The 27,993-nt window shown below is 33.3% G+C and overlaps 2 protein-coding genes across 3 annotated transcripts in view; both read right to left on the reverse strand.

Moving 5' to 3' along the window:
- Positions 1-27,993, reverse strand: part of USP47 (ubiquitin specific peptidase 47) — a 97,365-nt gene that overhangs the window by 12,149 nt on the left and 57,223 nt on the right. For both annotated transcript variants that reach the window (XM_033121824.1, XM_033121823.1), the window contains 12 exons: positions 20,733-20,828; positions 20,503-20,655; positions 17,952-18,119; positions 15,988-16,119; positions 15,466-15,542; positions 14,824-14,879; positions 11,651-11,763; positions 10,827-10,931; positions 8,156-8,363; positions 6,198-6,313; positions 4,035-4,154; positions 1,376-2,153 (listed from right to left, as the gene is read on the reverse strand). In XM_033121824.1, coding sequence (XP_032977715.1) covers positions 1,376-2,153; positions 4,035-4,154; positions 6,198-6,313; positions 8,156-8,363; positions 10,827-10,931; positions 11,651-11,763; positions 14,824-14,879; positions 15,466-15,542; positions 15,988-16,119; positions 17,952-18,119; positions 20,503-20,655; positions 20,733-20,828 — 2,122 coding nt within the window. The remainder of the gene's footprint in view (positions 1-1,375; positions 2,154-4,034; positions 4,155-6,197; positions 6,314-8,155; positions 8,364-10,826; positions 10,932-11,650; positions 11,764-14,823; positions 14,880-15,465; positions 15,543-15,987; positions 16,120-17,951; positions 18,120-20,502; positions 20,656-20,732; positions 20,829-27,993) is intronic.
- On the reverse strand, positions 26,070-27,975 carry LOC117031289 (40S ribosomal protein S3a-like). Its single transcript, XM_033121826.1, has one exon. The coding sequence runs from the start codon at positions 26,509-26,511 to the stop codon at positions 26,266-26,268; it is 246 nt and encodes an 81-aa protein (XP_032977717.1). The 5' UTR covers positions 26,512-27,975; the 3' UTR covers positions 26,070-26,265.

Here is a 27,993-nt window from a genome sequence, read left to right on the forward strand (position 1 = left end):
GTTTTCACTTTTTCATTTCAAACAAGCCTTCTGTATGGCTTCTGAAAACCTAAATAAACTGTAGTAAATGGTTTCTCTCCATCACCATGTTTACTATGAATGCTAGTAAACCAGCCCACTATGAATTTCCAGAAAGATTAATTTGCCAGCATTCTCCTTTCAAAAGATTTCTTTAACTATTGTAAGATGGAAGTAGGAGTCTTTGGACTATAATTCTAAGTGCCACTGAATTCTTCTTAAGGTTGAGATTATCATGCAGTCAAATTTTCAGCACATTATTCTAACACAAACCACTTAAAAGAAATTTCTAGCCTTTTCCTGATGAGGAGCTACTTTTAATTTCTCCAATGCCCCTGAAAGGGTGAGAATGGTAAGAAGTCAAAGTAGCTACTGGCTAATTTTCTTCTATTATTTGTGAGGAAAGTAAGGGACAGTGGTAGCTGTTATAGGTAGAGGAATGCATACTAGGCATACAATCAGAATACCTGAGTGTGATCTACTAGCTGTGTGACATCAGGAGAATTATTTAACCTGTGTGAGCCAGATGCTTCATCAGTGAAAAGTGTCTAACAACATCAATTTCACACAGCTGTTGAGAACTAAATGAGATAATGTAAGTTAATGAGCCTTACGAGGTAAAAAATCCCAACTCCATAGATATTTAAAGCATTATTATAATAGGTTTGTCTCCATTTTGGCCCAGCAATCTACATTTTCTCACTTGAGTTTCTGTAAGATAGTTGTATGAATGTCACATGTTTCCAGTGTTATCTGGGCCTAATTAGTTAAAAACACAAATTTATGTGTTTTTACTACTGATTTCATAATATTTACAACTTCCTTTTAAAAGACCAAATTTTAAGATTAGAAAAAAAGCCCCTTTCCTTTCTTTGACTTTTCCAGTTAGTTATGCACTTTTTAGGGAGGGTGGGAAGGGAACTGTTTGCATTGGGGGATGGAAGGAAGGGAGGGGATACACAAATTAAAAAAACATTTCCTGGGCATTGAATATAGAATTTTCTAAAGTGTCCGGACTTTTATATTGGTGTTTCATTTACTTTCAAACTATTTAATTTTTTACTCAGTACTTTTTATCATAATTATTTCCTTAAAAAATTTTTTTTTCACTTCTCTGACCAGAGTTCTGCCATTATTACTGTCACAGGTCTGAGTTGCATAGGCCTCAGAACACCGTTCACTATAAGCACCAAAAATGAAAGCAAAGGTGATAGTCTTACAATCCAGGAAGTTAAGGTGATCTTTGAACAAAGCACCTAACTCTTAGCTGATTCTTTCCTTAACTAAAAATTTAAATAAAACTGACAAAAAGAAAATGATGCTGTTTCAAGGAGCCTTTTTCTTTTTAAGTACATACATTTATGTCCTTCCCCAGAACCTTCGTCTGCAGCATAGGGTTCTGCTTTGAAATACATGTACTGTATTTCTCCCCTACTCTTGCCACTCTCATCATATTCACTATCAGTTCCAGAGTCTTCTTCTGCTGTATCCCATGTCTCTTTTTTCCCTTCATTTGCTTTAGTTCTTCTACTACTCGTGATGCTATGAGAGTCAAGTCCATTAGCCAAAGGGATTTGAGCATTATCTGCATTGCACAAAGTATCACTGCTATGACTGGAGCTAAGAATATCACTGTCCACTGAACTTGTACTCCTGTCATTATTCACGTCTGAGTCTGATCGTTCTTCAGACTGAAAATTTTCAGGATCAGAAGTCTGAATATGCTGTTCAAGTTCTCTATTATCCACTGATGCTGAAGAGTCCCTCTCATTGAGAGGTGATTCGATGTTTTCAAAGTCACTTGTCTCAGTACTTTTGCTGCTATCCCCATTATCTCCATCTTGCTGCTGCTGTAGCGACAAGCTTTTGAGTTTTTCAGTGCTTTCTTCTAGAATAGCTTCCACAGACTTTAAGCTCCCCACAGGTCCTTTGACTCTTTCACAGTCATCGTCCACATTACCAGAATCACCCCCAGCTTTCTGGTATGCTGTCCTTTTGGAATAAGATCCTGGGGATTGTTCAGGTAACAAAACAAATAATCTGATTGTATTTGCATGCCGATCCAGGAGTTTCCACAAATGAGAGTCTGTAAAGGCCATCTGGTAATCCAAAGTCTCAGAACTTTCAACAAACACCTAAATTGGTAAATCAAAGAGTTATATTACATCATTAATTTTAGTGACATTCACATTCATCATTAGAATAACATCACATCAATACTAGACACTGGTATTTTATAAGTTATAAAATTTGGAATGATAAATGTTTCTAAAGAACAGGAACATTTTTTTGGAGACTTAACAAAACAAATATTATGTTTGTATGTTTTTATAATTAGCTATAAAAATGTGCCGTGATAGGTGGAACACACACACAAGCACATATGCAGATTTCTTATTTATTGGGTTGTCCATTTTCAGAAAATGTTTGTATTTCACATCTTGCTCTTTATGAAATCAAAGCTTAGCATGAATATAGATAGAGGAACATGTATAAAGGCATCTTGGAAATGCAACACCAAAACCCAGATTATAGAAACACTCTAATGGGCAAATGACTTAACTCTACAGCAAACTAATTGCAGGAAACAAACAAAACACACATAGGGGAATCTTTAGATTAAAATAAGACTTGAGAGCTATATTATGGACTTTATTTGGATCCTGATTTGAACAGACACATCCTATTGTAAAAAAATTTTATAAGATAATCAGGGAAATTTGAACACTGACTTTGGTTGACCTTAAAGCATTCTATTAATTTTTTAGGTGTAATAATGTAATTGTAGCTATGTTTGTACAAAAGAGTTCTCATCTTTTAGAGAGAGATATTCATACCCCAGATATTCAGATTACTTATAGATGAACTGATATGATGCTCGGATGCTTTCAAATAATCTGGGGTAAGGGTGGTTGCCTATAGGTGAAATAAGAGTTGTAATTGTAGAAGCTGGGTGATGAGTGTATGGGGGTTCGTTACACTATTCTCTCTACTTCTCTGTTTGAAATTTTCCATAACAAAATTTAAATGATGAAATGCAGGTACATAAATTTGGCAATTATGAATAGCATTTTGAGTTTTGCATAAAAAGATAATTATTATTCAACAAATGTTACACATCAGGACTAAAAGCTGACCGTTCAAAGAAAAAAATCAAGTTAGATTTCTCCCACTCCCTACCCTAAAACAGTATTAGGATGGATTAGAGATTTTAATGTTTTACACACACATACATACACACATACACACACACACACGTATTAGAAGAAAACAGAAGTAAATAAAAATTACACTTCAGGATTAATAAAACAATACTAAAAATGGTTAAATGAGATAAAAGATTAGACTGCATTAAGATGAATGAGACTGGAAAAAGCAATAAATAAAAGATGGCAAATAAGGAAAATTTTGGATGCAATTTATCCAGAGTAAACCAATGGCATTAGGAACAAACTCATAGGAAATATGATAAAGGATAAACCACATAATGATATAAGATGAAACAAAAAGAGTGATGTGAACTTTCTGTTTTCTAACAGAGATAAATGAGTAGGCAAGGGGAATAATGCTGGATGAACCCAGGGTGATAATTTTCTCTATACCAGGCATGCTTCTGATTTTTATCAGGAAGCATGACTTTATGGGAGAAGCTCAAGAATGAATAAAATTCCGAGAGCATAATCATTGTGGATAGAAATAGCCATGAAGGCTTCACCAAAGAGGCCGGACTAATCTGGGGCTTGAAAAAAATGTAGGAAGAGGGGAAAGAACACTCCAAATGGGGGTAGCTTATGAACAAGGCAAGAGGAGAACCAGCAAGACTGATTCAGACAATAGAAAGAAGCCAGGTCTGCCCTGAGTACAAAGGAAGAAAATTATTGGGCGGATGTAAGAGTTTAAAAGGTTAATGACAGACAGACGATGAATAGCTCTAGAGGTTGGGCTTATAATATTAAACTTTATTTCATTTACCATTACCAGCATAGAAAATAGTAATGCAAAAATAAAAGAGATACCTTGTTACTTCTAAAAAAACCTTCAGCCTTCAGGGTTTTACTGGGCACAGTGAGAAGACGTAAATCATTGTAGCAGCGTTCCAGCACTATTCTCATTGTTTCAGCAGGTAAATGGACGGCCTATAATGAAAGTAATTTAATAAAAAAGTACTCTTTCAGGAATAATTCTACTTCACTTAGAAATATGAGAAAAATAAGACAATGCTGAGTTCTTAAAAATAGCAGAAAGAAAAATAAGAGAAACACAATCTTAGTAGAGGTTTACAAATTTTTAAAGAATCTATGGAAAAATTATTAGTCTCATCCATTAATTATGCTACAAATTAGGAGAACAAAGTATCCCTTATAAATGTATGCTCTGAAACTATTCTAAAGGTAATAATTTTTCACTAAAAATTCTATTCCTCTCAAGCTTGCAAAGCAAACGAGGGTATTTGACTCCAAAGAAGCTGAATAACTGACTCTGAGAGCTGATGTCAAACCAATGCCTGTGTAAATTCTTGACTTTTGATCGGTTCCTTTGTATTCTGCGAATAGTTGTTGATATGTTTACTAAACCAAATTCTTCTGTGTAAAATGAGATTAAATTAGTAAATAAAATTTATTTTAAATTTACAGCTATTTTAAAATTCCATGTCCTTAATTTTTGGTGTCATTTTATGAATTTCACATGAAATGAGCAATTAAAATAATTTACATTTTAAAAAATATAATTGGTTTTCAATAGAACTAATGATAAGTACTTCTTCAGCAGTCTATTTATACTTCCAATACTGTATTTTTCGGCACAAAGTTTTGTGAACTGCCTTTATTCCCTACAGATGTATTCCCCCCTCCCCCCAAAAATTATTAGCTTCCTCAGGAAAGGGAATGTCACGTATTCTTTGTATTCTACCTCAGTGCTCATACTCTAGATTAAACTGTAATACAGCGCAATTATACTAATGTAGTCTTTTTATGCGCAATTCAATCATAAAATACAGTTTCACAATATGGTTTGTTTCCTCTAATTATTAGTTTGGCAAAGATGTTAGAAGTCATTTTTTTTAACACAATAATTAAAACCCAACTTTTATATAACACAATTTTTCACGAACAAGCATTTGTTTGCTTATTAACGTTCACAACAACCAGTTTAAAAAGGCATTAAAAACCCCAGATGAGATAAAAGACAAGTCTACCTTAAGATGAATGACTGGAAACTGGACTCCACTTAACTTGGGTCTGTTGAACAATTTCCATGACACCAAGGGATCTTAACCTGAGGTTTAGGAACCCTGCAAAGTTTTGCCTGTGCGCTCAATGTTCTATAGAGTACAGGATCCTTGAAAGGATAATCACTTCTCTGCAGTGGACTAGTTTTTTTTTTTTGGTCCCAGAAACTCATGTTTTCTAGTTCAGAAATTCTGAATGAACCTATATTCTTTATCATTAACTCACATATAATGTGGCCAATATTTAATCTACATCACCTTCCCTGTCAAATCTGCTTCCCTACTTATTCTTCTATTTCCATTAATATAGCATTACCTTTCTGGTTATCCAAGTTTGAAACTCCTCAGGTCATCTGTGTTCCTTACTCCAACATTTACCAATCACAAGTCCTACAGATTCTGTTTATATATACTCATTTTGACAGTTACACCTTCTTTCATTTCGGTCATATGCCTTCACTTGAATTATTTCAACAATCTCCTCACCTACTTTCCTGACTCCTCCCTCAATCCATTTAGAACACTAGTGTTGGCAGGCTTACCATTCCTGTAGCAGAGCTCATCATACCGCAGCCGTACTTAGAAAAACAAACAAAAAACCTACTTCCTATTGCTTACATCTGATAGCGCCCAAACTTTCGTGTTTACTATTTAAAAACCCTCCATGAAATAACTGAACTTACATTTCCAGGCATGGGTTTTACAATGATCCAGCCAATCACACGCCACTGTTCTGTGCACTTGCCTCACATTTTCTTACCTCCATACTTGGATCAATCTGTTTCTTTTATCTGAAGCATCCTTCTCTCCAAACTACAGTTGTCTCCTAGTTGATAAATATTGGCTGCTTGAAGTAAATATTGATTCCTATATCTTATTCATAACTATCACACAGTGCTTTGTACAGGGCAGGCAGTCAAATTATTCACCAACCAATTTTAAAACTTACCTTTGAAATAAGTTGTTTGAACTCTGTAACTGTTTGATTTAAGTAAGCGCGAACAGTGACAGGAGCAGCTACAGATTCTGCCTTTAGGTCAACAACATGAACTTTCACCATCACTTCTGTCACATTTGAAAAACAAAACTGGAGGTTATTTATTTTTAATGTATTTCACATGAGCAATGCATTCTTAATGTGTTTCTAATAGATAACACCATTTCTAATTATCAAGACGATAGGTGTATGACATGCTATACATGCATAATACATGTTAAAACAGTTCTTTCACAATTTATCAGAGTACAAACATATATAAATGGAAATGATGCTAATAAAGAAGTTCTACATTTCTTAAAAAAAGACAAAATTCAAAATGTGTTTAAAAATACATCTTTTGTTTCCTTATAAAACATAACCACCATCAAATTTATCAAGCATATTAAAAATATACATCTAAAGTTCCAAAACAGTGACCAAAACAACATTACAAAAATATAGCTAGAGAATGCAAAACAAACACTCAACTAGGAGCCTTACTTGCTTTTGCACAACCTTTATTATTAAACTATTCAAGACCTTGTTCATAACCAAAGACTTCTCCTCAAAACAGTATTCTCTATATCCTATGAAAAAAATCCTATAGAAAAAACTGTTTTGGTTTACATGTTTGTTTTTTTCATTTAAATTCTTTGCGTTTATAATTTAATCCTATCTTCTCTTCTGTTTCAGATCATTATACAACTAAACTTTTAGTCATTAGAAAAATAAATGATCTTCAAACATATTTAATAAACAGTTATTCTCTAGATTAGTTTAATCTCTCATATGTAGTATGTCAATCCTCTGTTTCTTCCCTATGTTGCTAACCTAAATCTGACAAAATACTCTGCTAATTGATTACTAATGAATAAGGGAGATAAGAAGTTTCAGAGTCACACTCACATTTAGAGTTCTCTATTAAAGAAGTGGTTCGGCTGACTCATTTTATGTTTTGATACCATAATTTTTGCTATATAGCTCAAAAATAATCTGTAAGGAAATGCTCCAAAGGGACTATTTACAGATAGGGCAGAGTCTGACAGAAAGAGCCCTTGAAAGAATACCACACTTAGTCTGCTTTGGAAAAAGGAGTCTTCATTTAAAAAAAAAAAAAAAAGGAAGCGTATAGGATCTATAGATGAACAGAACTTGAAAGCGTAGAAGGTTTTGTAAGTTCAATTTTTAGGAATGAAAAGAGAACATAAGCCTGATTTCTGATTAATAACTTACACAAGAAAATTAGGGTCAAGATAACAATAGTAAGAATCTGGTAAAAAAAAAAAATAAACATTTTGATTTCTCCCTATTTGTTACAGTTTACATACAGTGATTACTAGAAAACTTTGGACATATAACTGTCTTTAAGGATAACTTTGGGTAAAACTAGGGGCATGGTATTTTGCTTTCAAGATCAGTCTCAAACAAGAAAAAACAAAACCCTCACATACTGAGGAATGTGACAGATGTAATGAAAACAGAAAAAGCTGAAGTACCCCGGGACCTGTAGAAATGGAGAAGGAGAAAATTTAAAAAATGTTGTAAGTGATGTGTATTATGAAACCACCTCTTCAAGGAGACTCAGAAACACATTCTACTTCTGAGAGTTTATGGGAATATACTTTTTTTGGACCAGGGTCTTCTTTATAAATGGGAATGGGGGGAGGGAAAATGATTCAATACTGAGAAGAAAATTCCCACTGAATACTATAAGCTAGAAGTTTTGTTTGTTTGTTAAATCTGTGTATAGCTCTTTAAAAGTAATCTAGAACTTAATTCCAAGCTTGATGCTGACTAGTTCCCAACCTATCAAAATTATTCTTCATTTTAAGAACATATAAAAAATTAAAATTAAACTCATTTCTATAAAGAAAACTTTATGAAAACTTTAAGTCCAATACTACACAAAATAACATAAAATTCCTTACCTCCAGGTTTATAAGACTGAAAAACTTGATCAGGTTTTCTTGTCTCCAATAGCAGATCAAACATATATGTTGATTTGACTCCACCTAATAGAAGTCCCATTGGTGTATCTTCTTCTCCTTCATATGATCGTTCCAGATAATCATGAAACTCATCATATTTAACAAGGCGACAGCAATCGATGGGTATTACCTCTTCCAAATCCATCATCTAAAAGAAAATGACCCCCGAGAAAAAAAATATATAGTATTTTACTCTGAGGTGTAATTGCACTACCTAATAAACAATACAATCCATATTTATGATTCAAAGTTTAAAAACATCAAAGTTAAAGGCACAATTTAAATGCTATTTTTAAATAACCATATTACATTATCCCTCAAATCATACAACACATGCACTAACATATTTTAAAGACTTTCTTTTGTTTTAAAAAAGTTAACATTCTTAACTTTAGATGGATTCAAAACCAATGTATTACAAGCTATTGCTCTGTAATCACTAAGCTGGAAACATAAGGGGAAAACAACCAATGAGAACATGCATCTGTTGTTTTCTTAATGCAATTTGGAGAACTGGTAACTCATTTATCTATAGTAACTATCTTCCTAAGTACAGGAGGAGAGTATGCCTCGTAGAGCCACCATGTAGGATGTAGTTTCTGTGTCTCTTAAGTGCTGCCCCATTCCTCTTTGGACCACCCCCTTCAATATTAGCCTCAAGAATACCTACAACTAAGGGCACTGGAATTCCTATCACAAAATTTACCTCTAGTCCATGTCACTAGTGGATGGCATGCCCTAGATGCAACATCTCTTAAGTTGGAAATGAACTTCCTGGAGAAACATAGTAGGATTGCTTAGAAGTATTTAATCCTCATTTAAGTCTTGTGATTATGATTTTATAGAAAAACCTGAAAGCCTTCATGTGTGTCCCCACTGATCTCTACTCACCCCCACTTTCATCCCCAGAGATGAGCTCCATTTTTGGTAAATAAGATTGATTTATTTCTCTGTTCTGTCCTGTTTGACTCTTTACATTTGTGAACTTTTACTTCCTATTTTTAAAACAATATTTTTTTCTTCCTGCATTAAAAACTGATGGAATATAAACTATCCTTACTGCTATTACTGACCTTACTGTGTAAAATTGTTTAGTTAAGACATTTTCTCCATTTTAGTTAAATTTGGTTTCACTATGGCTTTGCAAAAGATGATGCTTGCAGTCCACCACCATGTTTAAAGGATTTTCACTTTAATTAGGTGAATCCAGAGTCATCAATCCATGCATGTTATTGTTTGTTCATTTATTTACTCTTTCACATACCCATCCAATTTTGACTCTCCTATATACTAAGCAAAAGTACTGGAAATACAATCATGAGCAAACCAGAACACTGTTCACCCTTATAAGTGCTTACAGTTTAGTGAGGGACAATGACATTAAAATAGTCACAGTTTGTAAATTTTCAGTTTTGATAAGTGCTATGAAGGACCAGGTACCTAACACAAAGTGGGTCTCAAATTTTAGTATGCTTAAAAATCACCTGAGGTACTTGCTTAAAACACATATTCCCAGGTATCAACACAGGAATTCAGATTCATCTGCAGGAACTAATATTTTAATAGGAATGTGATTCTGGTGCAGGTTGCGCTGGATCACACTTTGAGAAACAATGTTCGCTATCTTGTATGTAATTTCTAGTTCCTTCATTGATTCTAGACATAATTATAAATGAAGTAATGTAGTATACAATTTTTTTTCTCTAGGTAATGACTGTTTAATTTCAGTCCAATGATGTTAACACTTATATGGAAAGGACAAAAAAAATTTGTTAAGTATCACAGATGATATTTAGAAAAATCTGGTTATTTAATGTTTCCCTTTCTATTTGCCTTTCAAAACCCACTAATAATGTCCCATTATTTTTAGAATAAAAAATGCAAACTTCTAGTCTTACAAAGTCTCTACCTTCATTTTATGCTACTCTATATTCATTCAAGACAATCTAAATATAATGCCTCTTCTATCAGTTTCTTGATTATGCCAAGCACTTCCTCACTTCAGTTTTCACACATGCTGTTACCTTTACTTAAAATATTCTTTCCCAACTTTTTGCATAGCTGTCTTCTTCTCATGGTTAAAGTCTCAGAATAAATGATCTCAATATACTAATGATTTACTTTAGTAACATCTAAACAATAAAATACTTGAAAATTTTAATGTTTCTAATTTTTTTGGCCTGCTTTTTTCACCAATGGATTAAAAATTCCATGAGGGCAGTGAGCACGTCTTGTTCACTTTGGTATCTCTAACACTTCATGTTGCCCTGTTCACTCTAGCATCTCTAATGCCTCATATGGTAGGCACTCAATAAACATCTGCTAAATGAATGTAAAAAATAAATGAATATTTTTGTTTCAAATTCTAATTCAGAGTTTTACAATGCTTAACTGACTTTCAAGAGTGAGAAATTTCTTAAAACCAACTGAGTATGTTCCAAAGAGGTATAAACTACTACACTCTTTAAAAGATATATGACTTAAATGCTCTATCAAAGTTACTGCAAGTGTTTGTATTACTATTGACTATAATAAAATTTTTTAAAATATGGTAATACTGTTCACTAAGATACCAACAATAATTAAATGCCAACAGTGCAATCAAACATACCTTGTAAGCCATTTCTACTGCTTCGTTTAATGTCTTATCCTTATGGACCTCCAATTTATTTTCCATCATTACTTGTTTCACAGGATGCAAACAGAACAATTTTATCTAGAAATTGTAAAATATCATCATCAAGTCAGCAGGTCATGAATCAAAGCTTAATTCTTTTGTAGACAGCATTTTTTCCCCTAACAGTCAAAATATTATAATTTAAAAAAAAAAAAAAAAGCATAATTGGGATAATTGTCTTTGGTTTCTATTTTTCTCACATAATAATCCATAGTGACTATGTCTCATGTCATTAAAAAATTCAAAAACATCAATTTTAACAACTGTATGTTTCTTTATAAGCATATATCACAATTTATATCATCATTCCCTTACTGATATACATTCAAGTTGTTTCCAATTTTTCCCTAGTTTGGAAAATACTGTGATGAATGTCCTTGTGGTGAAAATTTTACAGCATCTCATTAGGTAATATTTCCTAAAGAGAACTATATATAAAAGGATATAAATTTGCTTAAGGCTCTTGAAAAATTCTACTCAATTTCTATGCAGAAAGGTTTTACAAATTTATTCTTCTTGTAGCTGAATGTGACAATATTCATCTCATTATAACCTCACCAATATTGAGTATTATCACTACATGTTAGTGTTTTTATGCATGAAATCATCTTACCTCAGTAATATAGTTAGTTACACTGCTTAATGATCAAGATACCATAACTGTCTACAGTATCACCCCAATGGGCTAGTTATCAGAATTGCAGCTAAGCAAGCTTCAACAGTACGTTTTAATTAAAAGTAAAATTATGAAATCTAACCTTGCATGTATTGCGCTCAATTTCTCGTTGTCTCTTTTCTTGTTCTTCCAATTCTCTTTCTCTCTGAACCAAGTTTTTAATATGTTCTGGATATTCATCCACTTCTAGAAATTCTATTAATAATAAAAACAGGGTAAGACAGTGTTATTGAAATTGAGTTTCCTTTATTTCATTTTGTTCTACTATGTTCCCACAGTATATACTTATAGCTGTCATCAAAATACATCTCTATTACATGAATCTCTCAACTTGAAACATGAGTTTTTCCCAGACCACGATAAAGAGGTAGTTAATAATGACACGTGGTTAGGTCTCATATTTTAAAAAGCCTTATATTTATTCATAATAGCTCTTGGCTCCAGGACAACACTAGTATGTAGATACAGATTTTTAGAATAAAAAAGTTTCTCTGAGACTTGCAAATAAAATAATTTCTGATTTCAAATTGTGCTATCATCAAATGGTGAGGCCTTGTGCAAATTCTCCAGACCTTGGTTTCTTTAGCCTATTACCAGTACCTACCCCAAAGAGTTATTACCTGGGATATAATAAAATGTAATAAATGCTGTTGCTACTGCTACTACTACAAATGTTATTTATTTATTATTATTCATTCAAACAATTGTTTCTTTTGCTCTCAAAGCAGTCTTTTAGCTGCCTTCAAGAACTTCATATGTAACTCAAAGTATTAAAAGTGACAATATGAGATTATGATACGGCTCAATAAAGTCAATGATTATTAGGCATTAAATAGGGAGACAAATTTATTTATTTAAAAAAATCAGGCCTTGGTGGAAGGTAAAAATCTATGGTTCTCAGAAATGAGCTCTAATTCTAAAAATATTCCCTGTCATACATACAGCGCCCTCTGGTGCTCCATCACAAAACTAGAGTGGGCCAATGAATAAAGGAAAGCTGAATAATTGCTGTATTTATGGGCTATATCTGGAATGCTAGCTGCCATAGAGGACACATGAACTACAATCCTGACTCTGCCTCCAGGTAGCTATGATATTGGACAAGTTACTCTTTGGGTTATAGTTTCTTTATCTGTGAAGTAAGAATGATTACTTCCACTCTGAAATCTCTGTTGTAAAATGACTTATAATTTCCCTTTTATTTTTTCATTAATTCCATAGTATATTACTGAAAAGCTACTATATGACAGACCTGGGACTATACCGTTGGTGAAAAGATAAATAAGTCCCTAGCCTTGCACCAACTGGATTCACAATCCAATGAGGGTTTACAAAAATGTAACGAAAACATTCTACTACTGAAAATAGATTTACACAAAGCATGGTAGTTTCTAAACAAAGGAAATAAGTTAAAATCAATGACAGTGATTATATTATTTTAATTATGAAAAGAATATAAGCAAACACATCACCTGTGTATACACCTATATACGCGTGCCCACACACACTCACCCACCCACCCACCATACCTATTTGCAATACTGCTTCAGTACAGTCAGAGCGAGTGTAAACAGGAACTGAAATTTTTAAAGTAATAATTACCAAAAAAGACAACCCCACATGCTTTGTATATAGGATTTCTTTCTGTGATTCTTAAAATTAAAATATAATAAAGGACATACTGTAGACTCATAAAACTGTACTTGCTTTTAAAGCAAATAGCAATGATATTTAACTCTAGTTCTTAAGAACATTTTTAGAGAGGTTAAGTGGGAAGTTTACTTTATCTATGGTCCCCATTCAAAGCATTTAGATACTAAAATACCCAAAAGGCTAATAATAGAAAAAAAGCAGTAACAGTTAAATTTGAGTTTTCACTCTGTACTATACATGATGCTGAATGCTTAAAATGTCACCTCATTTAATTTTTATAACAACCCGATTAAATACTATAATTATGCCCATTTTGCAGATGTGGAAAGCAAGAGTTAGAAAAGTTAAATAACTTAGTCTGGGACAAGCAGCTGGTGAGTTATGACTGCTACACAGGTCTGGGGGCTATCATCACTGAACCAAACTGCATATGAGGCATGATAAAAAAATACCGTGAATGTTTAAATGAAAATAATTTATTATAGTAAAAGACATATTGCCATTAGTCCCCCTAAAAATAATCCCCCTTGCTTTGAACACACTTATCCCATCATTCTTGCCACTTTCTGAAGCAGTTATGGAAGTCATCTTTTGTGAGTGTCTTTAGTTGCGCTGTCATGGCTGCCTCGATGTCCTGAATCGACTCAAAATATTTACCTTTCATGGTCATTTTGACTTTGTGGAAGAGCCAGAAGTCGCATGGTGCCAGATCCGGTGAATAAGGTGGGTGAGAACACACCATAATGTTTTTATTTGACAGAAACTGCAATACCAGAAGCGATGACATAGAGCCTTTCCATTGTGATCGCAAAATACAGTGAATGCTACTAATGAGTGTCATCCAACAGAAAGCGATCTTCCATACAGGAAGTGGTATGTCGAACCTTAGTAACAGTGTGTGACAAGTTTCAACTTGTTTGGTGCAGTCAGTCGGGTGTGAGCTACGGTTGAAAGAAGGTGTGTTTTAAAGTGTGCCATAAATCCTCCTCCATCATGACAACACTCCGTGTCAGACACCACTTCTGGTATAAGGCAATTTCTGTCAAATAAAAACATTACAGTGTGTCCTCATCCACCTTATTCACTGGATCTGGCACCGGGCAACTTCTGGCTCTTCCCCAAAGTCAAAATGATTCAGGACATCGAGGCAGCCATGACAGCGCAACTAAAGACACTCATGTAAGAGGACTTCCAGAACTGCTTCAGAAAGTGGCAAGAACAGTCGGATACGTGTGTTTGAAGCAAAGGGGGGTTAAAGGCAATGTGTCTTTTATTGTAATAAATTTTTTATTTAAACATTCACCATATTGTTTGATCACACCTCATATAATACAATCTTACTGCAAATAAATATCCCATTTATTTAATGCAGAGTAAGTTTTTTCTCTTAGTGTACTAAAAACGTTCGATTTTTTTAAAAGTGTTTTTACCAGTTGGTATTATCTCATAACAGTCTTTATAATTAATTTTTCCACGTACGTGTATATTAAAAAAAACCTTAATGGTCCTGTCATTTAAAAGTGGTTATCTGGGTTTAAAAATCTTGCAAAAGAAATTAGTTTATAATACAGCCTAAAATCAAATAACTGTATGTTAACATACTTGCATTTCTTGCTGGATCCTTCAGTCGATATATCAGCATATATGCATTTGTGGAGCTAGTAGAAATATAAAAAAGATTAAAGGGGACAAAAAGTAGATTGTAAAGATTCCATTTCCTACCATCAAATATTTATTTAAAACAGTTTTTTGTTATTTTAAAGAATTAGAAAATCACGTAACTGTTCTTGGACAGGTTCAAATTTCATTCTAGACATAAAATATCTACTTTGCTTTTACTGACACATTTATGAGAAGATTCCATACCTCCTCTTGGTAACACTGCAAAGTCTTCAAAAAACCTGTGTCTTAGAATGATTACTTCAGTTAAAGTCGGGAGTCAGCAAATTTTTTCTGGAAGGGCCACACAGTAAATGTCTTAGGCACTGTGGATCATATGATCTGTGTTTCAATTACTTAACTCTGATGTTGTATGAGACAAGAGCGACACACAGTATTTAAACAAACGAGTATGGTGGTGTTCCACAAAAACTATTTCCAAAAATCAGAAGCGGGCTGGATTTGGCCCATAGGTTATAGTTTGCCGACTCCTGGGTTAAATCTTTTTCTTTTTAATGGTAAAAAGTATTGAGAAGTTATAGTTAATTCTAATTTATCAACACTAAAAATTAAGAAGTTATTTACCTTGCAAAAGCACTGGAGTAATAGCCTCTGCTTCCCGAAGATCCACCGTGTGTTTTCTTAATGTCCTCTTGTGTTATCTAAAAAGTTGTTGTATTATTTACCTTTGGGTAAAAACTCTAACACTGTTACCTTTATGTCAATATGTAACCCAATTTTTAATCTCAGAGTTGAATGGCCCACACAGATACCAATTCACAGGACGTAAGCATCATCAGTGGCTGGGGCTGACCAAGCAGTTCTAGTGCTCCTAAACAGTGGTCCTACACGAAGGCTCACGGCAAGAGGAAAACTGGGAGTCTATTTCTGGAAACACCCAGCAAGCCCCAAACAAAACAAAATAAAACCAAGAAATAACAACAAGAAACAAAGAAGGAAATTTACTGAAAGCGAAAACAAAGGACTGATTTGGAATGTGTTTTAAAATGTTTCACTGGACACAGTCTCCCATTTCAATAAACCCTGCTATTGACAGAAACATCCCTACGTTGTCTTTCAGAAAGATAATCTTCCCCCCCCTCTTACCCTGCTGACATGTTGATCATTGAAGCTGTACCACTGCTCATCACTGAACGACTTTATACAAGCATAGTAATGACCGCCAGCAGCACTCCCTGAGTGAACCATAACGGAGAAGAGCTCATAGATCAAAGAATTCTGAGGGGAAAAATAAAAGGACCTCAGAGAAGAGAAAAACACAAAACACCTATTTGTTTATTTCCTAGTCTCTATTAACACGTAGCCCAGTAACATGTTAGGTGTCCTATATATTTATTGTAGGTTAACTTTCCTATAATCAAAAGGCAAGTCACCACATAATTTTATATACCACAAGTTTCACTAAACGTATTCCTTCACATTTTAATTATGCTATAACCTCTGGTACTATGCACATCTGAAATGTAAATTTATTTATGTAAAAAAGAAAACAATAGTATGAAATTTTAGAAGCAGGTGCCAAATACAAGACTATCCTGAGATGCACCATCAAGATCAAAAAAATCCCAAATAACACTGATTTTTATTCAAATAAGATTCTACTTCCTTTACAGAGGAGCTGAGGGATATAATGATTTGGGCATCTTCTAATGTATTTATGTAATATCTGTGACATAGGGATCTACTGACTTGACATCTCTCAGGTATGCAAAGCTGGTTCAACATTAGAAAATATATTATGTAATCCAGGTTGAAGAAGAAAAATTACATGATCATATCAACTAAGAAAAAGCATTTGACAAAAGTCCAATATCCACTCATGATGAAAACTCTCAACACACTGGGAAGAGGGGAATCTCCTTGACTCCATAAAAAACATCTACAAAAAAACCTAGAGCCAACTTCATGCTTCAAGATGAGAGACTGAACACTTTCCTCGTGAGACCAGGAACAAGGCAAGAATGCCCTCTCTCACCACTCCTATTTAACACTATATGGAAATTCTACCTGTTGTAATAAAACAAGGGAAAAAAAGATATATTGTCTATGCAGAAAAATAGACACAGGGTTAGATTTTGTTCTTGAGCCACAGTCTGCCAACCCTTGCTTGAATGCAATGTTCTTTATGCTAAGTTATATTGTATCCCTACATTTCATAGCAGTTCACACTCATCTATCTGCCCTGAAAGAAATAGATAATTTTAAAAGGTAAAGGATAGTAGCAATGGTGGTGAGAATAATGGTCTTCGTCTAAAAATAGATTTATGTCAGTGAAACGCCATTCTCAAATACTTCCTAAAAAAATTCAGTATGACTCTGTAAGACTTGAGCTAGTGATCAGTCTTCATGCTTGTGATTCATATTTGTACTGTGCTCAAGATACTTTGATGGGTTACTTTCCCCTCAATAAAGCAGATTATATGAATGTGAAAGAAATGCTTTGATAAAATGTTAAAAATCATTGACAGAGCAACAAAAAAGGTTCTATCCTAGAGAGTTTCCAGTTTTGTAGTTTTAAAATGATAATCCATGGACTACTTTATGAAGTGCCTTAAGGGCTGCCTGAGTGGGGCAGGGGGTGCAGGGAGACTGAGGGCTTTGTTCTTCCCCTCCCTCCAAAAGATCAGTTCTATCATTAACTTTTCTGTAAAGAGTTCCAAAGCCAGAATTTTAAAAATCAAAATATCTAGTCTAATGCTTTTTGTTTTGCTATATGAGAAAACTTTGGTAAGATATAAGATTTTAGAGGCTTGCTGCAACTTTAAAGGCAGAAGTCTGACTATTAGGACCCTTTCCACACCCCCACCCAGCTTACTTACATAATTACAGCTCAGCCTCCCAGAAATTAATGCTCCCATCTGTAAGTTTTTCCTAAAGTTTAATCATGATCACATAAATGCATAAAAAACTATCTTAAAAAGTCTTAACTTTCAAAAATTAAACTTTTTTTAGAGAGAATTTTATCCGTCACACAGCTACAGAATTATATATAGCAGCACAGAGATTACATTATTCTCTCTTAACTAAAAACCACGAACTATAAAAGGTACCTTTTCAAGACCAGGTTTTGAAATCTTTTCAGTTCCACTATTGCTTTCAAGGCAGATCCCTTCATCAACACCATCATCATTGGAGAAATCATTGCTCATTTGATCACTGTGACAACTGCCTTCATTTTCTGCTCCACTGTCAGTGCAACTTTCAGTCTGAGGAGATTTCTTAATAAAACATAATTATCTTACAATTATAAGGTAAATAAAGGGAAAATATACACAAAGTAAAATTTTATATGCTAACATTTGCATATAATTTAAGATATTATTAATAAAAATACTCATTTTAAATAAATTTAGTTTCTCTTAAAAAGTGAGACCTTAAATAAAATTAAACAAAAAAATGTACTTTAAAAGCACTTCTATTAATGTCCTTAAAATTTTAATACAATAAATTAGTGATTTAGAATTCTATTAAACTCCATTTATGTTCACAGTTGCAAAGTAACAATATAAAATTATCATTTCTTTCATCAAAATCCATAAAAGCAGAGAACTTAAGCTCCAAAACGAGCTTCTTTTGTTCTCAAATCCCCAAAAAACCCACCTTTTCTTGAACAAAAAGTTTAATTCAGTTTATCACCGGGCTAGGTATTATAGACAATTAGAAAGAAAAACAAGACATTGTATCTATCCTCAAGAATTTTGTACTCGTGTTTGGAGGTGGAAATGTAATAACAGCCAATCATACTTTTCAATGCTTTTATAATTTTAAAATCCCTTTCATGAAAATTTAAATTGAAGAAATCTATTTTTTATGTATCCTCAAGTAACTCTTTTCCCTTTTCCTTTAATATTTTATACACATACCTAAAATTTTTTTTACTTAAATAAAGAATTTTTCTCTAAGGCATTGCATAGAACTTCCTGAATTAACCAAGCAATATAATAAGCACCAACTTTTTGCCAAGAACGTTGCTGTAAGGGCTGCATCTAACATAAAGTCTTCATCCCTCTAGAAAGCTTGGTTCAAGGAAAAATAACTTCAGTTGGAAAACCAACTTCAGAACTCTACACTAAGTCCAAAAAGATGATCATTCGTCATCTCTTTTCTTAAGAAATCGGGCCCAGAATTCCTAAAAGTTCCTGTCAAACTTTATATCTAAGATTTCTTCCTTCGGAAAAGATTTCCCTTTACAAGACATATATTAGGAAGATACAGAAGACAGATTTAATGCTGATCTCTGAGCAGGAATCCTACTATTTCTCCTTTGAAAGTTTGGTCTACTTTCGGTAGATTTCCTAGCGTAAGCACAAACGTGTGAGATAATACTTTAAATTAAACCTTTCAGCATGTTACCTGGTCATAGGTACCATTCAATAAACATCTATTTATCTAAGGCACTCTCTTCTTATAAAACCTATAAAAGCTATTATTATCCTTACTTTACAGACAAGGAAAGTTTGCTCTTCTTTACGGACAAGGAAAGGCTCAGAAAGGTTGCTCTTCTATACCATATTAAATAAAACCTGATGAATGTTTAATATTGTTTTGAGCTCCTGGGAAAAGGCATTTTTATAACTATAGTACAAAGTTCCAATCAGAAAAAAATGCTTCATGCCAGTTTTGTGAATAATATAATCACTCTGAAACAACTATGTAAGTAAATGCAAATATTCCCCTTAATAAAATCATAAGAGTTTCCAAAAGAATATAGTGGGACATGAATCTTTTATTGGATTAAGAGAAACAAGAGAATCTGGGGAGGTCAATGAGTGGAAGAATTGATGAGTTTTACCTGTGTACTTCAAAGTCCTATTGTCCAACTATTTTAATCAAGTTTTAATTTAAAAAGACTAATCAGAAAAGGAAAACAGATAAAATACCTTTCTTTTCTATCTTTCTAACCTAGCCAATTTAAGAGCAGGCAAACATGAAGTGAGAACCAGAAACTTGAATCCTTGAAAAGGACACTAAGACAAATAAAAGAAATTAAGGCCATCCGACCCAGTTTGCTTTTTTTTTTCTTTCTATTTTCAGTTTCCTTTCTTTTTTTTAAATTAGTTTCAGGTGTACAAAGTAATGTAATAGACATTTATAATTTATATCCCTCACACAGTGATAACCCACTCCCCCCACCTACTACCCCTCTGACATCACATATAGCCATTACATTTCCACTGTCTCTATTCCTAATGCTGTACTCCACAATTTGCTTCTTATTCATTCATATATTTGTTCTGTGTTTATTATGTACCACAAGTGAAGCCCACCTCTAGACTGGTTCGTTTCAGTCACTGAGAAAGTTATGAAATTAAAGATTATCACTCAGATTAAAGAAATAATTCCAGAATTTTAGATCCTTTTTGTCTTTTCAAAGAATATCACAAGTTATTTGATATTCAAGCAAGAATATCTGCGAAACATTTATGGTAGACAGGAAAAGCTTATATAAAGTTAGTTGTTTTTACAGAACTTGGCATTAGAAAATAAGTAAAGGAAAAGCTTCCATCAAGAAAACAATCTACACAATAAACAGCTCTTTTAAACACAACTGACCAAATGGATTAATAAAAAACATAACAAGAAAATACAATAAATATTTACCTCATCTTCAACATCAATAAATGTACTCATATCTAGCTCTTCAGGAAATGTCATTCGATCATTCAATTTAATCCTGTGCATGGTTGTATAATCAAAATCAAACCTTTTCAATTGTAAAGTCAGCAGATAAGGGAAATGCAAAAACCGAAGACCCTAAAAAAAAAGTGGGACCTATTAAACACTGACTATTATCTCAGGTAATTAAGTGTTAATTTCTATATGGCATCTACCTTTCGTGCATCACACTTCTTCTTACAACGTTCACAAAAATATTGATTTGGGCCATCCAGGATCTCTGGCTGAATAAACGCATGCAATGCTTCTTCCTAGTTAGAAAAAAATTGTTTCTTAATTACTTAAAAATATTATAATATTAATGACAAGGTCCTGAATATAAAAACACTGCAATTACCAAAATACTTGTAAGTAGAATGGCTAGAAAATTAGGAACTCAAAATGCAAAAAGGAAAAAGAAGTCAACAAAATGTTACTATATTAATAAAAACTGAGCAAAAGCATAATTACTTATTTCATTCTGCATGAGATCAGCCTTTCCTACTATTGCATATCAGTTAGTCATTTCTACCTAATTTTTATTGACTTTACATTGTAGCTAAATAATAAAAATCCTCAGTCTTTAGATTACAAAGTAATTCCATACTTCTTAGAAAAGCAGTTACATGTAGCACTTCAACCTTCTTGCAAAAGGAGACATTCTTAAACTATACAGTAACACACAAAAAAAGAATTTATACTATTCATATATTTAAAAATCTAATAATCATCCTCAATCACTAGATTTAGGGTCAATCAGTGATCCACCACTGCACTAGTTACAAAGGTTGAAAAACACTGCTATCTTCTCATTGCATGTCAGAGATTGCTCCATTTGAAAATGTATGAGAGCTCCTGGACTGTTCACCTAGTGGAATCCTGTGGTTCTCATTTCTCCATATAGCCTTAAAACAGAAGCAAGAAATTTAGTATGAATACTGTGGAAGAATCAGTGGGCTTAAAATTTTTTATTTTAATTTTTAATCACTGATTTTTCACAATCAAAAAATGAATCTTAGTTAATACAACATACAAGATTGCATAATCCAAATTTCATTTGATGTCACCTCTTCTTCACACATGATCTAAACACAATTTCTGACAATATTTATTACATATAAAGAAAAAAATAGAATTATTAAGATCAAGTATCTTCAAATATTTTTGTTGTTCCTCAAAAGATAAAGGAGCTGGATCTGGCAAAATGGACTTAGTTGTAAAGTGGCTGGCAAAGCTTATAAAACTACTATTCAGATATTGTTTGATATAGCTCATTTGGGAATAAGATCAAAGATATGAAAAGATATTCAAAATGCTTCTAACTTCATCCACCTCATATTTGTTCTCAAAACACAAGGAAGACCAAAGATTCGGGGACCAATTAGCTGGGGGTTTTCCACATGACCAAGCATTTTACTGAAGTCATAGGAAAGGACACATTTGGAAAACGTTTTTTCTCTAAAGGCATATTTTATGCATAAAAAGGTAAATTCTGTAAAAAAACAACAGAAAAAAAGCATCTTTCAGAGAAATCACATCTATAGCTTAACATAGAATGGTATCAAATTCATCAAGTTTTCCAAATAGAAGTAATTTGAATTGGTAAAACATTTAATATCTAAAAAAAAAATCAGAGGGGGTGAAACAGGGAGTGAAAAATTATGTAACTCAAATCCTACCTTACTAAACTATTTATTGGTCTCTGACTTATAGATTATAGATAGAGCTTTTTTTTTTTAACTCAGAGAAAAGTTTAAAGAACAGAAAATTCCCATAAACTCTTTACTCAGACTCACCAAGTTTTAACATTTTGCTACCTTTGCTTTCATTATCCCACCCCCACACACATTCTTACGTATTTTTTTGGAACCATTCAAGAGTAGGTTCACACATCATCCTTTTCCTCTTAACACTTCAATGTGACATTTTAAGAACAAGAAGATTCTTACATAAATATCAATGACATCAAACTTAGAAAAATTTAATATTGATAAAGTGCGTTTATCAGTCCATATTCCAATTCTGTCAATTATCCTAATAACGTCCTTTTATAGCATTTCTCCCCATCCAGTACAGCATGGAATCGAGGATCAGACTGCATCTTGCTGGTTGTCTCTTCAGATTCCTTTTGTCTAGAACAGTTCCAAAGCCCTTCTTTCACAACATTAACATATTTTTGTAGAGGCCAGTTGTTTTATAAAATGTTCCACAATTTGGGTTTCTCTGATGTTCTTCATCAATAGATTCAGATTACGCATCCCTTTCTAGACTACTACCTAAGTAATGGTATGTCCTTTTAAGGATATCACAGGCATAGGTCATGATGTCCCTAACCTCCTTATTGGTGATATTAATTTTAATCACAATTAGGGTGTGGTCCACTATATAGTTATTATTTTCCCCCTTGCAGCTAATAAGCAATCTGTAGAGACCCTTGGAGACAATGCAAAAATCTTCAGCCTTAAAATTTCCACCCTAGATTTAGCATCCACTAATGGATTCTTGCTTACGAGTAAACCAAATTTTAATGTAGTTTGCTTTATGAGCCAACTTGAAAATCTTTTTCTTTTAATAGGCAATTTAAGCCCATTCATATTTGATATGATTGATATGTTGTGTTTCATCTCAGTCACTAATGTATAATTACTGTGTGTATTAAGTAATATTTACTGTGCTCCTTTCTCTGTGTGGCATGTTTTCCTTACTGTTTATTATATTCTTTTGGTATTTAGGAAGGTTAGTAATTTTGTTCTAGTGCATTTATACTTTTGTTATTGCCTTTATTCCTCTTTACTTTTTTCCCTTTTTTCTTACTTAAACTTTTAGTGTCTAGTCTACCATTTCTAAATGGTACTGTTTCCCATCTATTCAACAGTCGATTTTATTCTATTTTCCCTTTCTCATCCTTTTTTCAGAATGATATTCTTTGTACCTTGTCTAACACGTAAACATTTCATACTATTCTTCTACCCATGTTCCCATGCTTTTTAAATTTAGTCCTATTTCTACAATTTTAATTAGTCCTTAATTCTACAATTCAATAAATCAAATGCTCACAGTCCTTTTGTTGAAGCTTCCCCAGTGATGTTTTGGTTGGATGGAGCTCATCCTTTAATAAATTCTTTAAGAAGGGCTCATGGTTATAATATTCAGTGAGTTCTTTAATATTCAAAATTGGTTTTCTATTGGAACCATAACTGAATGAAAACTTGGCTGGATACTGAATCCCTGGCCTATACTTTCTTCCTTTGAGTTTTTTGAAATTGCTATTCTGTTGCCATGATTTGAATGTTGCTCTTCCAAAGAATGATGCCAGTCCAATTTATCATTCAAGTTTAACTATTTACTAAAATATGTCTCAGAGTTGATCATTCCAGGTCAATTTGTCCAGGTAAATGATGGTTCCTTCAAAAGGCAGATTTAAATGTCCCTTATTCCCAAAAAGTTACCCTGGAATGTAATTTATAAGTTTTTTTTCACTGTGTTGATTTTATTTTTCACAGACTCCAGTTATGTTGGACCTCCTTTGCTGGTCTCCCCTTACCATCATTTTTTCTGAGATCCTTCTTTTTTTATTCATTTTCATTTGATGTCCCTTAGATTTTCATTCCATTCTATTCTCTCTCAAGCACTTTATAATTTACTCTTCATTTCTAATAGCTTTGTCTTTTTCTTTTCTAAGTTTGATCAACACTGCATTTTTTAAATGCATGTCTCTCCTTAAATTTTTGGATACCAGCTTGTTTTGCTTGTTTGATAATATTTAATTTAGAGTACTGTGCTACTTTGTATTAGTTTACTTTGTGGTTATTTTCCAGAGGCATTTTTTTTTTTGGGGGGTGGAGTAGGGGTAGATTTTCGTAAGCTGAAATGCTTTAATATTTTGTTTTCTTCTAACAGTGGTGCTAAGTTTGATTCTGCACCCTCCACCCCCCGACCCCTGTCATTTTGTGGACAGCATTCTTTAACTTGAGAGTACCTTCTTTTGTCAACATAGTGAAGTGCAGTTTCTTGAATTGGTAATGAAAGGGAAGAGTTTGGTGCCTTCTTTCATTTTGCAGGACCCTTAATTCTTTTTCTTCTAGTTTTCTCTTTACTTGCTAAGGCTCAGAAGCATCACCCCTTTTCTATTTATCTCCTTCTTCCCTCAAAAGCAAAATTCCTCCAAGGCTGCCATTTCTCATCCTGCTCACTTTAAAACTCCTTTTCCTTAGCTGGTGCTATAAACTATCAAGTCCAGTCTATGTTCACTATTTTGGCACATACTGTTGTACTTTCTCCTTTTGACATTGATTTTTCTGTTTTGCTTAAGTTCTTCAATCTCCTCTCCTCTGTTTCATATGGTCTCTAAAGCTTCCCTCTCCACATACAGACTAACAGCAGCAGTAGACGCTCTGTTGAAACTTGGTGATTATTTATTTTGCTACTGACAGGTAATTGGAAGTTCATGATAGTCTGTCTCCTAGTAATACAAAAGGAACAGAAATAAAATCCAACTAAACCCATACCTGCTATGATATTTTGGGAGGATGTGTGGAGATAGCCACCATTATCCTTCAGAGAAACCAGTTAAAGTTTTATTAATAAGTTTTCTTTAGTTTCTATATTAATAAGTTACTACAGCTTCTTTACTCTAGCTTTATAACAAGTTGTCACCAGGATGATTATAATTAAGATTAGTCAATTACAAAAATTAGCTTCAATTCATCCATACATTTAACTAATAAATATATGTAAATGATATGCAAATGATGGGCTAACATGGTTGTATACACTTATCTTCACTTAATGTGAAGTACAAGATAACTAAAAATCACGCCAAACTATATTTTAGATATTAAAAAATAAGTTATGGATAAAAATGGAACAAAATATTATAAACACTGTACCATTAATACACACACATTAAAAAACAAACTACTGCTTACCATGAGCTGTCATCTTGAGTATGTCAAATTCATATATTATGCTTCTAAACTAGCTTTGGGTTTGACTATGATTGTGAAAATAGTTTCATCATTCCAGAGTGAAAATAGTTTCATTTTCTAGAAGTTACTTACATAGTGAACAAAATGTAATTTTGCGCATTAAGACTATAATTTTTTAAAAAACATCACCAACAGGTTTTATTTGTCACTGTGAAAAATCTGAATTTTAAACAGATTCTTCGACTGGAGGCACATATCCATCAGCTCATTCAACTTTAGCACCTGTCTCATCCCCAGTAGCTTTTCCAGAACTGCTGACTTCACCATGAAGCTCCATGAGTTTTCCCAATTCAAATTTGGACTTCTTCAGCATTTTGACTTTTCTAACAAAGACATCATGGAACGAACAGATTGGCAAGCCTTTTCTGTCTTTTCCAATGCTATCTGGAATTAATTTATTGCCCTCTTCTTTCAAGTCATTTTTCTGCACCTCTCGGTAATGATTTCCATCATCTTCTTCCAGATTTGGCAGACCTGTTGATGCTGAGCATAAGAGGTCTTCCAAATCTTACTAATGCAGTTTTTTTTTTTTTTTTTAGTAAAACCAACAAAGAACAGATGAAGCAAATAACCATCGGTAGGTAGTCTTGACATCAGCATGAGCTTCAGTCATGGTCTGCCATTTTTTGACCATGGAGCACATTTTGTCACAAGTAAGACCCATGACACGGAAATCAGTCAGGCAGTTTTTGCCCTGAATATCCTCAGTAATTAACTTTCTTCAAAATGCAACTTTATCATTCTGCAGATCAGCGAGGCTCACTTCAAAAACACAACCTTTGAGACCATCAGATACAATTTTGGTTCCTTGAGTTCTCATGACTAGTGTTTTTCCAATGTTTCTTATATTGAACATAGCTGGTGATTTCACAGCATACCAATCTTTCTTAGAAAATGGGTCAACCACTTTTTTCTTGGCTCCCTTCTTGCCACCTTTCGTAAGGCGCTTATTCTTGCTGACTGCCATGGTGCTGATTAGAGCCAAAAGGCAGGACTATAATTTTCATAGAGAATTCTTACATCCTTCATTCTCCAAATCAAAAATATCGGTTATCACAATTTTATATTTAATGCAGAAAATCTCAGCAAAGTGCAATCAAAAGATATAACCAAGGAATGGTTCTGTCTATAAATCCTCATTTTCCTTTTTACTCTTAACCTATATATAAAATCTGTCTTTCAATGTCTATTTTGAGTGGAGAAATGGGTATTAAAATGTAATGTTTTATTTTTCAAACTGAACAAAGATAAATCAGAACCACTACTGATAACTATTTCCTAACTGATTTTCAGGTACTTAAAATTTTGTGCTATTGACATACAGTAGCAGATATATTGAACTATCTTCTCAGGAAGTATGATATGTTTTTGTTTTGTCTAACTAGGAAAAGTACCCCAAATACTTTTACCTAAGCCTTCTACTTATTTTATTGCAATTTTTGAGTTAATTGTAGACTCACATACAATTATAAGAAATAATACAGAGAGAACCCTTGTACACTTTGCCCAGTTTCCTCTAATGTAACATTTTACAAAACTATAGTATACTATAAACAGGATATCAACATTGACACAATCTACTACCTATCTTACTCAGATTTTCCCAGTTTAAGTGTACTCATCTGTGTGTGCATGTGTGTATATGAAGTTCTATACAGTTTCATCACCTGTATAGGTGATAAACAGACTGAAGAGTTCCTACACCACAAGGATGCCTTATGTTGCCCTTTTATAGGAACCACTTACCCATCCTCCCCGACCCCACCAAATCTATAAGCTTTGGCAACAGTTAATCTGTTCCCCCGGTTCAAAATTTTGTCAAATCAAAACTATTATATAAATAGAATTATATATAACCTTTAGGGGATGAACTTTTTTCCACTCAACATAATTCCCTGGGGATTCATCGAAGGTTTCACATGTATCAGTAATTTGTTCTTTTTTATTGCTGAGTAGTATTCTATGATTTTATGTACAGCCTGTTAAACCCTTCACTTGCTGAAGGACATCTGGGCTGATTCCAGCTTTGGGACATTAAAATAAAGATGCTATGAACATCTGTGTACAGGTTTTTGTGTGAACATAAGCTTTCACTTCCCTGGCATAAATAACCAAGAGTAGTACAATTGCTGCAGAATATGGTAATGGCATGTTTAGTTTCACAAATAAACTACCTGTAACATTTCAGATTCCCACTAAGAATGTATGAGTGATCCAGTTTACCCACTGTTGCCAGCTTTTTGTGCTGTCATTATTTTCATTTTAGCCATTCAGTAGATAATATTCTCATGATGGTTTGAATTTGTATTTCCCTAGTGATGTAAATTTTTCCTGTATTTATTCGACATCTGTATATCCTCTTCAATGAAATGTTATTTATGTCTTTTGCCAATCGTCTAAATGGATTGTTTGGGTTATTATTTATTTTAATTTTTTTTTAATTGGGGAA

This window comes from Rhinolophus ferrumequinum, chromosome 11, assembly GCF_004115265.2.
Source record: "Rhinolophus ferrumequinum isolate MPI-CBG mRhiFer1 chromosome 11, mRhiFer1_v1.p, whole genome shotgun sequence".
NCBI classification, from domain to species: Eukaryota; Metazoa; Chordata; class Mammalia; order Chiroptera; family Rhinolophidae; genus Rhinolophus; species Rhinolophus ferrumequinum.